General features: G+C 36.2%; 1 protein-coding gene across 2 annotated transcripts; it reads left to right on the plus strand.

Moving 5' to 3' along the window:
• Positions 1-260: 260 nt before the first annotated feature.
• CBX3 (chromobox homolog 3) lies at positions 261-9,666 on the plus strand. Of its 2 annotated transcripts, none has more exons than XM_010193010.1 (5): positions 261-305; positions 4,083-4,225; positions 5,826-5,991; positions 7,371-7,465; positions 9,029-9,666. In XM_010193010.1, the coding sequence occupies exons 1-5, from the start codon at positions 282-284 to the stop codon at positions 9,153-9,155; spliced, it is 555 nt and encodes a 184-aa protein (XP_010191312.1). In that variant the 5' UTR covers positions 261-281; the 3' UTR covers positions 9,156-9,666. The 2 variants fall into 2 exon arrangements, with proteins under 2 accessions (XP_010191312.1, XP_010191311.1); XM_010193009.1 differs by lacking the exon at positions 261-305 and adding an exon at positions 2,103-2,251.
• The last annotated feature ends 1,682 nt before the right edge of the window (positions 9,667-11,348 follow it).

Raw genomic sequence — 11,348 nt, forward strand, 5'->3', positions numbered from 1 at the left:
GGCCTTGGGGAAAAAACCCTTTTCTCAACCCTGTATACCACTTTGTCAATATAATGTATCCTGGCTAGCATAACGGTGTGTTACTGGGTTATGCCGGACAAAGTAGTAACCTACTTCTTGTTCTGGATTTAATCCATGTTTAGAAATGTTATATGCAGTGAATATATGGGGGTTGGAACAAGGACCATGCTTGTATTGGGATGCCTTTCTTTGAGTAATGTAAACTTCCTTTTAATTGTCATGCATTTTTCTAGTAAAAGCTCTGCAAGTCTGCAATAAAAATGGCCTCCAATAAAACTACATTGGTAAGTTCATGCACACCTAAAATATATAAGGATTTAATCAACATATTTTTTCTTCAAACTTATAACTTGGCATCTCCATTTAAAAGATACATCCACATCTTCCCTCCCCAGCATTATTCTGACCAAAATTTCAGATCCAGAAAGTAAGGCTACTAGAAAGGACATTGTCTTTGGCTTGAATAAATCTGCCATTTCTGAAGAGACTTGTTGGGAAATAATATTAAAGGACTGCACTATTTCATCCATCATACAGTAGAAAACACTAAGGATTTTTTTTAGCCTCCTTTCAGCACACCGTGTAATTCATCATATATGTAAAAAATAAAATCTAAATCATCTATTCATTTAATTTCTCCCAGTGTATTTGGGGAAAACTAATTGCCTGAGAAAAAGCAGTCTTTACAGCTGAAAAAATAACATTACTGGGAAATGATGTGGCGTAGTTAAGATGCCTTTTGAAATTATTTTTAACAAATAACAGTTTCTTTGAATTTCATAGGAGCAGAGATTATCAGATGTCAACCCTTCCTGGACCATTTTAATGATGCATTCATGGATCTCAAGTCCTGTAAAGCTTTGCTTGATATTATTATATGGACTTCTAAGGGTAGTTCGTTGCTGGTTACCATTCAAGTAATACTTATATCCAGTTTTGTGAGAGAACTGAAAAAGTATAACATGAGATGCACCTGAGGTTGAGACAGGGAAGTAAACAAAAAATGCGCGTGTACAGTTCAAAATTTGGGGAGCAGAAAAACTGATTTATAATGCACTCAAAAAGCCTTTTTTTTAATTTACTGAAATGATTACTGGTTGACCCAATTCAAGATATATTAAAAGCTTTTATTAATTCCTGGCTTAGAAGTGCAATGGAGTGCTTTCTTTATGTTGTACGGTAACAAACTATTTTAAAAGATTTCACCAGGGTGAATGTCTGAACTTTCTATTAGTACTTGATTGCTCACTTTTCCCTAATTTGAGGAAGAGAAGGAATTAGCCAGCACGGGGAGGGGTTGCCTCAGGGAGAGGAAAGAATCTGTGAATGCAGTATTTTTAATCTTTTGATGTTGAAAATTCTGCTGCACCGGTCAGGAAAATCAGTTATGGTTCCCATGGGAACCATAACTAATTCTGCTTCATTATGTATTTGCATGCAAAAGCTAAATATATTAAGAGATAGTGTAGCTCTGAAACTGTAATTCTGATTTTGTTACCTCTTGTATGTTAAAACCTTTCACCACAGTGTCACATCAGTGTTTTAATCTTGCTCCTCATAGACAGAGTGATTATCTGCTGGAGAGCATCTGCATCTGTCATATGTGACTTCTGAATGCAGAAGGGGAAATGAGCCATAGATGAGCACTCAGTGGTCAAATGCCCAAGTCACATGCAACCCTAGAGAAGGGAGCTTCAGAGGACTGGTGGACATTTAGTATCCCTTAACTTCAGTCAGGTACCACGCTCAACTTGTGGGCCGAGATTTACATTGGCTTGTGTAATACCAGTATGTACAGGTTTTTAACAGATTTTAAGTATTTCCACAGGCTCTGCAAGCAAGCATTATTTTAATAGGTTGGAAAGGCTCAAGAGTTTGGAAAGCAAAGCTGATGCACATAAGACCTAATTACATCTCTAGTATTTAAACAAAAAAGCAGCATACTCATTTTATTATTTTTTGCTGCATTTCATGAAAAAATGCAGACCCCACCTATGACATCCATTTTCTTCTGTGGAGGGTTATATAGATTCTTAAGTCTTAGAAAGTAAAAAAAATAATAATTATTGCTTTGATACGGCAATCCAAAATGTTTATCTTTAAGTGACAAGAATTAGTGAAGCCGAAAAGAGTACCAGAAAACAATCTTCCATTGAATCAAAGAATTTTAGTCCAACGGAGAACACAGATGGAGATGTTCCCCACTTGTAGCCTGCTTGCCTCATCACCAGTAATTATAATGTTATTACTATGGTTTAGTGAGTGTGTGTATTTTTCCCCCCCTTTCCTTTTTTTTTTGGTTGTTTTCCTCATCTTTACCCCTTTGTCTTTTTCACACTTCCTTTTCTTGAAAGAAGGTGCCTTCATAGAAGAGTTGGACATCTTCATATTTTATTTTCCCTCAATTTCAGTCTTACATTTTTTTCTCCTGTGGAGGCAAAAAAAAAGCCAGTGTGTTTAATTTGACACTTTTCAGACATGAATGCTGTGGTCAAAATATACCTGGGATATGCAGGCAGCTAAAATATAATTGGAAATACATGCTCTGTTTTAGATAATCTCTCTTCTATGCTTCCAAATAAAAACAAGTGTTACATGAGATATAATCATATACAGAAACCTGCTGTTTGAAAGAAAAACTTGAAGTTTTCCTGGTCTTTGTTGTTTGTACTTTCAATTTATGGGTTGCTAACCAAAGTAAAGCTATTTTGGGAAGGGAGGGAAAAACAAGGGGCACAAAACCCCCTAGGGCTTTGGAAAGAAAGAATCTGCTTCAAATCTTCTGTTTACAAAAAGAAGAGAGTTTTTTCTTGTGTCTAACAGATATGTATGTTTTTTTACCTTTCACCACATCAAGATAAAAGTCTACTTAGTCTAAAAATTTGACAGTTTCAAAATTGCTTTGCAGTATTCCCAAACTAACCTGTGTTAATTTTAGAGAGGACTAGAGAAAGACCATCAAGCATTTTTGCTTGTCTGTTTTCTGTTCTCTAGGAAGTGCATTAGTAAGGAGTTTGTTCTGTCCACTTTGACTTAAGGTGCTGTATGACTACATGTTTTAGGAGCCTAATGCTGCTCCCATACTGCTGCTCTAACAATTTATAGGGTGCAGTCCAAAATGGCAAGCAAACTGTTTTTGGTTTGCTAGTGTTCCAGAAATGTGATATGACAACATGATAGGCAGGTTCCAACATTTTTGAGATTACAAACAAGAAAATTCTTAAATGTGTCCTTCTATTACTATTTAATTGTGCCTTATTAAACTGGGAATGCCTTGAGGATGATGTGGATGTAATTTATTTTTAAGAACTTAATATTATTTGAAGTATCAGATGTAAACTTAAAACACAAAATTTTTTAAGTTAGCAAAATTTCATATACGTGTTAAGTGCTGTACATAAGTGTAGCTGTCTTGAATTTTTTGCACCTTTGTGACATCTGTTTGAATGTAAGTTACATTGGTGCGTGGCTAAGAAAGAGAAAGGACTGCAATAATGGAATGGTCCTAGCATGCATCCTGTTCAGTAGTTACAGGTTATTGTTAAGTGTTTTGCTTATTGTAGCAATACATTATAAACTTTGCTCCCATCAGTTTATCTTTTATTTAAAAAAAAGTAACCAACTTTTTTGAGTACCATCCCTTTTCTATTTTATGCATTTTCACGGTTTCCTTATTTTCTTCTGCCTTATGCCATTTCTTGCCCTCTGCCTTTTCACAGGCATAGAGTTAACGTTAAGAAGCTTCGTAAATTTTTGAGCATGTAGCACTCTGAGAATTAAATTTATTAAGGGGAGTGGAAGCCCTGAGTATATGGACAAAAATATTTCACCTTTTTAAAAGCTTGGGTATCTCATTAAGCAACTGAAAAACCCAAAACAGTAACATGTCTTGCTCAGGTTACCTGACCACATGCACTAACATAAAAGGAGTCTGAGCTTCTGGCTTTAGTGTGAATAAGTACATGATTCTGTGCTGTTTACTGAGCAAAGTTGGATTTGGCCAGTGAAGTAACTATGTAAAGCAAAAGAATGAATAATGTTATTCTGAATTTATTTTGTAGCACAAAATGGGAAAGAAGCAGAATGGCAAAGGTAAAAAAGTTGAAGAGGCAGAACCTGAAGAATTTGTTGTGGAGAAGGTCCTGGACAGACGTGTTGTAAATGGAAAGGTGGAATACTACTTGAAGTGGAAAGGATTTACAGAGTAAGGCATTACCTATTATTTTTTTCTGATAGAAAGCTGAGTACTAACTGTTTATTTTAAATAACTATGCTGAGAGCGGGTTGAATGATGGGGATGCATTTTAAAGAACCCCAAGGGAAGGACATCCATAAATAGATATTCAAGTGGGGCAGGCAAGTGTGAAAATAAAATATGTAGCTTAGTGTTTGTGCTGCATAAAATATTCCAAGACTAACCAAATCCTTAGTGAGTGTTCTCTTACCACTGTTCTTTGGTTTAGCTTGTGTCAGTATCTATCAAGGTAAGCTAGCGTGACAGTTCTTATGTATGTGGTGGAATGAATGTTACTTCTGAGGAAGAAATTTTGCAGGGATTTAAGCTGTAGGAAGCTCTGAAGCAATGATTTTGAAGCAGATAGTTTGATTGTTACTTTTCTGACCTGCTCTCAAATTATAGGTGAATTTGCATAAGGAATACTGTGGCATGATTGCCTTCATTAGGCATACCCAAAAGGTATCTTTTGAGTCTCTTTCCCAGGAATTATGGAAGCACAAGAAAACCTTACAGTGGACTTGAAAAGTTGATTGTTAAAGAAGGCACATAGTTGTGCTTCTTCCCTCCCTCCCTTCCACCCGTGATGCTTTCTGGCAGACTACTTTACTAGCTGAAAAAAGGTGATGCACCTAGCATTTGAAGATAAGTAGATACATATGCAGTTATTATTGTTGCATACCTCCCAAAGTGATTGCATTGCAGGGGAGTTGGACTAGATGATCTTCAAGATCACTTCCAAACCATGTAATGATTCTGCGTTCTAGCACTTGAAATTTGTGTAGTGATAAGTGCATAAAGACAAAACACAATGTGTTTAGTATTCGAGGGTCTGATGTGAAGTTGTAAAATCATTTGTAGGCTTGTGCAGTACTGATGTGGCAGTGTTTGTGCATGAGGACTTCTGATGAGGTGCTTAGTTGTTGTAGGGAACATTCATGGACGTCTTAAAATTTGAGTTAACAAAATGCACACTAACTGGAACATCTGCAGTGCTCAACTCTGGACGTGGAATGCATGTTCCCTCCTGTAGTCAACTGAAGGAGGGAGATAGTTCTAGATGTAGTTGATCTCAGTGCTCTGAGACAATTTTTGAGAGCATTCCTCATATATAGAATCTTAGACATATGTATTTACACTCGTTGTAGTGAGTGTTGTATACGTTCTGTTCTCTGTAAGTCTTAGTGCTCATATTGCATGGTTTGTTTGCATGGACAATCTTTAGAGGAACCAGGGAATGAAGTCAGTTTAAATGGATAGGTAGGTTTTGGTAGCATGGAGAATGCTTGTTTTAACTCTATGATCCCACTCAAATCATAGGAGTTAATAGAGCTGTTTATTGTGTATCTCCAGCATAAGCGCATTGTTTTTCAACAAGAGCAAAGCATACTTCTTTCAGGCATCAAGTGCCGTACATGGACATTACTAAAGATTGCACAATAAGCATCCTTAGGTGTAAGAAACCTGCCTTACATAATGAGAAAATATTAACTTGCTTAAGATAAGCCACATGGCTAGTTTTAAATTTTTCTTCTTTTCCTAGTTTTACATAAATGTGTGTATGTTTCAGTGCTGACAACACATGGGAACCTGAAGAAAACTTAGATTGTCCAGAGCTAATCGAAGCTTTTCTGAACTCTCAGAAAGCTGGTAAAGAAAAAACAGATGGTGCCAAAAGAAAATCTTTGTCAGATAGTGAATCTGATGACAGTAAATCAAAGAAAAAGCGGGATTCTGTAAGTATAAGTTCATGTGCTAAGCTTTGTTTTTCCTGTGTCACTTCCCTACCTCTCCATCTCTTTCCCCCATAAAATCTTGTTATGGCTTTGAGAATGAGACCAAATATGGGTTTAGCACCTGGAACTGTGGTTTGGAAAGGGTAGTCATTCATGATGGTTAGTGATAGTATCCAAATGGTGGGTAAAAGATGATTGACTGACATGATGACTAAAAGTTCTTGCATTGTTCCATGATGTTTAGTAAGTAACTGAAAGTAAGACTAGTTAAGAGTTATTTATGAATGATGTTAAGTGGTCAGTTTGTATTAAAACAAAAGCTTCATGAGTGGAACAAAGTTGAAGTTCTGTTTTGGATCTCATATTTAGTATACGATTTTAAGTAGGCGAGTGGCAAGGTGGCAAAATAGGAAGACCAGGCAGTTACTTAGATTAGGACCAGACAAGATAGTGGAGAGGGAGTAGAAAAGGTGACTGAAGAAAGTCTACTTTTTTTTAAAGGTCTGGGTTTCTTCTACAACTTAAATAAGTGAGCAATGTGACAAATTTAGTGCTGATAAATACAAAATAATGCACATAAAATAATGTGCTTGATAGCTGACATTTTTATCTGTAAGCTTTCAAACTAGCAATTTGAAACAAAAATGGTTAGTGTTCTACTGAAGACAGCTGTTGGCTGTGTGGTTACTCTCAAAAAAGTTGGAAGGCAACAGAAGGAATAGTTGATGAACAGTACCAAGAATATTTTATTTTTTTTATAAAGTCAGTGGTGTGTCTTCATCTGGTGCAGTAGTGGCCACTATCTCAAAAAGGGTACTGTGAAACTAAACGATCTAATACAGGAAATAGTCCTGATAGTCCTTACCACCAGTGCTATGTCGGTGAGCCAAGAGGAGTTGAGGTATTCTCCAAGGGTGCGGTATCATGGTTGGCTTAAGCCAACCCAAGCCTTTTGTTTTGCTGAAAAGGGGGTGTTTTTCCCACTTCCAGGAGTACATTTTTGCTGTGCCTCTTTTGTTGCTTTTACTAGCCACTCTTGTTTATTTATCTACTGTAAGGATTTTTAGATTGCTTGTTTCATCTATTGAGTTTTCCAAAATAAATGCTAGAAACATTTGATGTAAAATTCCTTCATTGTTACTCTATGTCCAAATGCCTTGGCCTGAAGATCAGTCATGAAAGAGTAAAATTAATGTCATCTTCAGACAATTATATGAAATTATAGCTTTTATAATTATGTAAGGCTCTATTTTTTGTCCTAATGTGCACACACAGACATGCATATATACATACACATACAAGAATGCATGTATCTAGCCCTAATGCAAAATCAGAATTTTATCTTAAACTAGGTAACAGTCTTCTAACTTACTCAATAGGTTGATAAACCAAGAGGCTTTGCAAGGGGTCTTGATCCTGAGCGGATAATTGGGGCTACGGATAGCAGCGGAGAGCTTATGTTCCTCATGAAATGGTAAGTCTTACATCTACTGTTCTGGTCCATATTAAGGGAGGGAAGGCAGTTGCACTTAGACTAATGAGACAGCTTCATTTCAGGAGTAAGACAGCTGGTCATCTCATTATTAACCTTGTATTTGTAGAAAAACAAAAGTTTATATAATCAGTACTTATTCCCTTCTCCTTCCCAAACCAGAATAACTTTATGTTCTATTGGTTCAGTTTTTCAGAAGTAGAAGTTCAAAAGGTAAATTTAGGTAAAATATGGGAAAATTGGCATTTTTATGGAAAAGCTGGCTCTCAATAGTGTTCTTGCTGAGGGAACAGCAGGCAAAACTCCCAACTTTACATGTTTCAATAAGCAGAAGCCAGCCAACCTTTTAACCCAGCATAGTGCCAGCTGTTTTGTGTGCCAGCAAGTCAATTGGAAGGAACTAGAGTAGGAAGCTGAGTTTGGGATGAAGAACAAACAACATGAAGGAGAGGTTTATCGTTAGGGTCTAGTAAGAGGGGAGAGTGATGGAGGGAGTTTGCGTTGTTGGGAGGTTAGTGGTAGTTCAGCTTCATTAGCTGCAGTGTTGATCAAAGATTTCTTGTCTCCTCAGTGAACAAGTAGGATAAAAATAGATTTTTTTTTCCAGTGTTGAGAATACAAGAGATTGAATTAACATTTGATGGGGATCAGATTTCTTATGGTGGTGGGATGGGAGGAATGATAGCTTTCCACAGCCTTTGAGAAGTGTATAATTTTCTGAATGGAGTCAAACTGAGTGGTCTCTAGAGAAATGATTGTCATGTGATGTGCCTGGACTGCTGAAGAGAGTTGCTTTGGTAGATTCTGTCTCACTTCTGGCCTTTCAAATTCTCTATAAATTGTATGTGAAACTTAAAAGTTGTAATATACAGATTGTGACTGTTGGAGTTTCTGTTGTGATAATTGACAAAATCAAACAAAGGGAATGTACAAAAGGAAGCTTTTTTTTTGTTCAGTTGCAGTTGATTAGGTTTTCATAATTGATTGTAGGCAACAAACATAAATATTAATGTGTGTGCACAAATCTAAGTTGTAAATGCAGCATACACTTTAAAACAGAGTATGAAGCATGTCAGACTGGAAGGTTTCTTTATTAATATTTCTTTCTTCAGTATCAAGTATCAGTATGAAATACAGCAAGTTACTTGCATAAACAGTAAATATCATTTGGATGTAAATGCCACCTCTTAAGACTGATGCTATTGATTTTTAAAAGTCTCACTTTGAAGTTTTGATTACGCTTTAGAAGACAAAATTAGCAAAGTTTTACATCTTCCATTATATTCTGCAATAGGTAACTATAGTTGGTTCTCTTTGAATAGCATTTTCCTTTCAAACAGAAGAAAAAAAAACAGGAAGGGAAGGAAGATACAGCTATGAAACCTTGCTATTAGCAAGGAAATTGTTGGTAGCTATAGTGAAAGGTATACTGAAAACTGATTTCTAGCTGACATTCTTTTCAGAACTTATGACCTATCAAGAGCTGCTAAATTTACTGAATTAATGATTGTGCATTTTCTTAAATCCCACTCTCTTCTACATCAGGAAAGACTCTGATGAGGCAGATCTGGTGCTGGCCAAAGAAGCTAACGTGAAGTGTCCTCAGATCGTAATCGCTTTTTATGAAGAACGACTAACTTGGCATTCATGCCCAGAAGATGAAGCACAATAATTGTTTGCATTGCTTTTTTATATATATGAATATTAAAACCTGAAATCTGATTTATTAGCAATGTGAGAAGCATACATTCTAACAAGAATCAAATTTGATATTTTTTTGAAGTAGTATGTTTTGCATCAACAGCAAGTAAATAAAAGCTTTCTGCAACTTGTTTCATTTATCACAAGAGAGCATTTGATACTACTACTTCCTCCATACTAGGTAAAAGCTTTTATAAAACATTCATAAACTTCCGTAGTTATTACAGAATCATAATGAATGTCTGAGCAAACTCACAGATGTTTTGTAGTCTTCTATACTATTGATGTGCATGTATCATCTTTACTGAAACCTAGCCCTTTAAACCTGTAGAGTCATTCTTTTTAGTATTTGAGATCACTTGGTCACAAGAAGGACCAGGTGAAAACTAACTTTGTAGTAATTTGAATGTTATCAGACTGTATATTGTTTACTTTATTGTAAATACTGGTGAACAGTGGTCAATAAAATAGTTTTATATTCTTCCTTTATACTGATAGGCTGTGACTCTTTTGAAGCGGTATGATATTTCTGAACTTTTGATATGTTAAGATCTCAATTCCTAATATATTTAACTGTAAGTTGTTTTTTTGGGGTAGATTGATTAATTAATTGCTAATCTGTAACCACAATACCAGGGAAATACCAGGTTTTTATTTTTTTGGTGAACAATGCCTCAGGCATAGTTGGTTTCTTTTTAGTTTGGAAGGGCCTGTGAAATGAGTGTGCTTTGGGTACTTAAATTTTAAGTCACGGAGAGCAACCATACTCCCCAGGTATGGCTGCTGGTCACAGAGCCAAGTGGCCTCTGCAGGTATGCTAGGAAATACTTGACATGTGCTGACAGTATCAGCCTTTGCATTAATTTCAGTGCTTGATGCAAAGCTGTAGTGTAACTAGCAGTGGTTTGGATGGGACTGTTCATCATGCTGTCACCTGAAGAATACTTACACAGCTTTGCCTGTAAGGTGGAATATTTTAATGAAGATACTTAAGTCATATACCTTAAACAAAAGACTTTGCTTCTATTTCAGATTGAATTTTTAAATGAGTCTTGTAATCAGCTCATTCTCAGTTGGAGAATGCCTTCAGAAGGGCAGAAGTAAAGGGTGGAGAACTCAGGAGGAGGAAAGTTGCCTTTTCCCATTCTTTCTTCAGTTGCCATTCCTCTTCTCACTTTCTTTCATCTACACACCTTCTTTTATTTGGCTTTTGACTAATGTGGTATGGCTTGCCTTGAGCTGTGCCTCTCCATATGTCAATGGCTAAGCTTGTTTCAGAATTTCCCCTTAATTTAGAGTTTTAACAAATTTAGTAATTCTGTAATATGCTACTTTCAGAGTCCCAAGTGAGACAGTTAAGATTGCCCAGCTGTTTTCTTAAAAGATTTTAAAGATTGGTATTCCTGGAAACTCATTGTGTCCTGAGGAGCAACTGATGGAATTCAGCCTGTGGTTGATGGTCTTTTAATACTGTTTCACAAATCATTACTATAACTTTGTCCTCACATAGTTTCAAAACCCATTTACATTGTAAATCAGAACTTGTGATTGTAAAGCTTAAGAGTTAAACACTGGGATGGCTAAACTGATGCTAAATTACATTTTTATGTGTAATTGCTTTGTCTTGTCAAGATTTTTGATTACTGGGTTTGGGCAGAATTCAGTCACCATCTATTTGTGGCTTTAGGAAAAGTCTGGTACCCCTGTTAATGTGGGAGTTTCCTTGCACCAGGTAATGATAATTTCAGAGCTTAGTGCCCTTACCTGTTCTTAGACAAATTACTATGACTGTAAGTCTTCTACAGGGTTCATGGCTTATTTCTCTGGGGCCTACAATAGGGATATTTATACACCTGTAGAATTCTGAAATCCTTGCTTTTTTACCCAATAGCTTGAGAAATATATGGGCAAAACAAGAATTCCAAGGCAGCATGCGTTCTCCTGCCTGCTTTTTGAGTACAGAGTGCTTTTTAAAGAGTCTTAAAACTTATTTTACAGTTTGTGTTGTATTGTCTGAAACTTCGCAGTTTCTATACTTTATTTCAAGTATGAGTATCAAGTTTATATGAAGTTGCTGATTTGAAGCGATACAGGTTAAACAGTTGATTTAAATTATCAGTTATTGTAAGTGGTAGACATAGAGGATTTTTTTGTTGAAAGGTTG

This window comes from Mesitornis unicolor, unplaced genomic scaffold, assembly GCF_000695765.1.
Source record: "Mesitornis unicolor isolate BGI_N332 unplaced genomic scaffold, ASM69576v1 scaffold34279, whole genome shotgun sequence".
NCBI classification, from domain to species: domain Eukaryota; kingdom Metazoa; phylum Chordata; class Aves; order Mesitornithiformes; family Mesitornithidae; genus Mesitornis; species Mesitornis unicolor.

Coding starts and splice junctions, on each gene's coding strand:
- CBX3 (XM_010193009.1), top strand. CDS start 2,210: ATGGAGATGTTCCCCACTTGTAGCCTGCTTGCCTCATCACCA. Junction 2,252..4,082: donor GCCTGCTTGCCTCATCACCA/GTAATTATAATG, acceptor TTTATTTTGTAG/CACAAAATGGGAAAGAAGCA. Junction 4,226..5,825: donor AAGTGGAAAGGATTTACAGA/GTAAGGCATTAC, acceptor TGTATGTTTCAG/TGCTGACAACACATGGGAAC.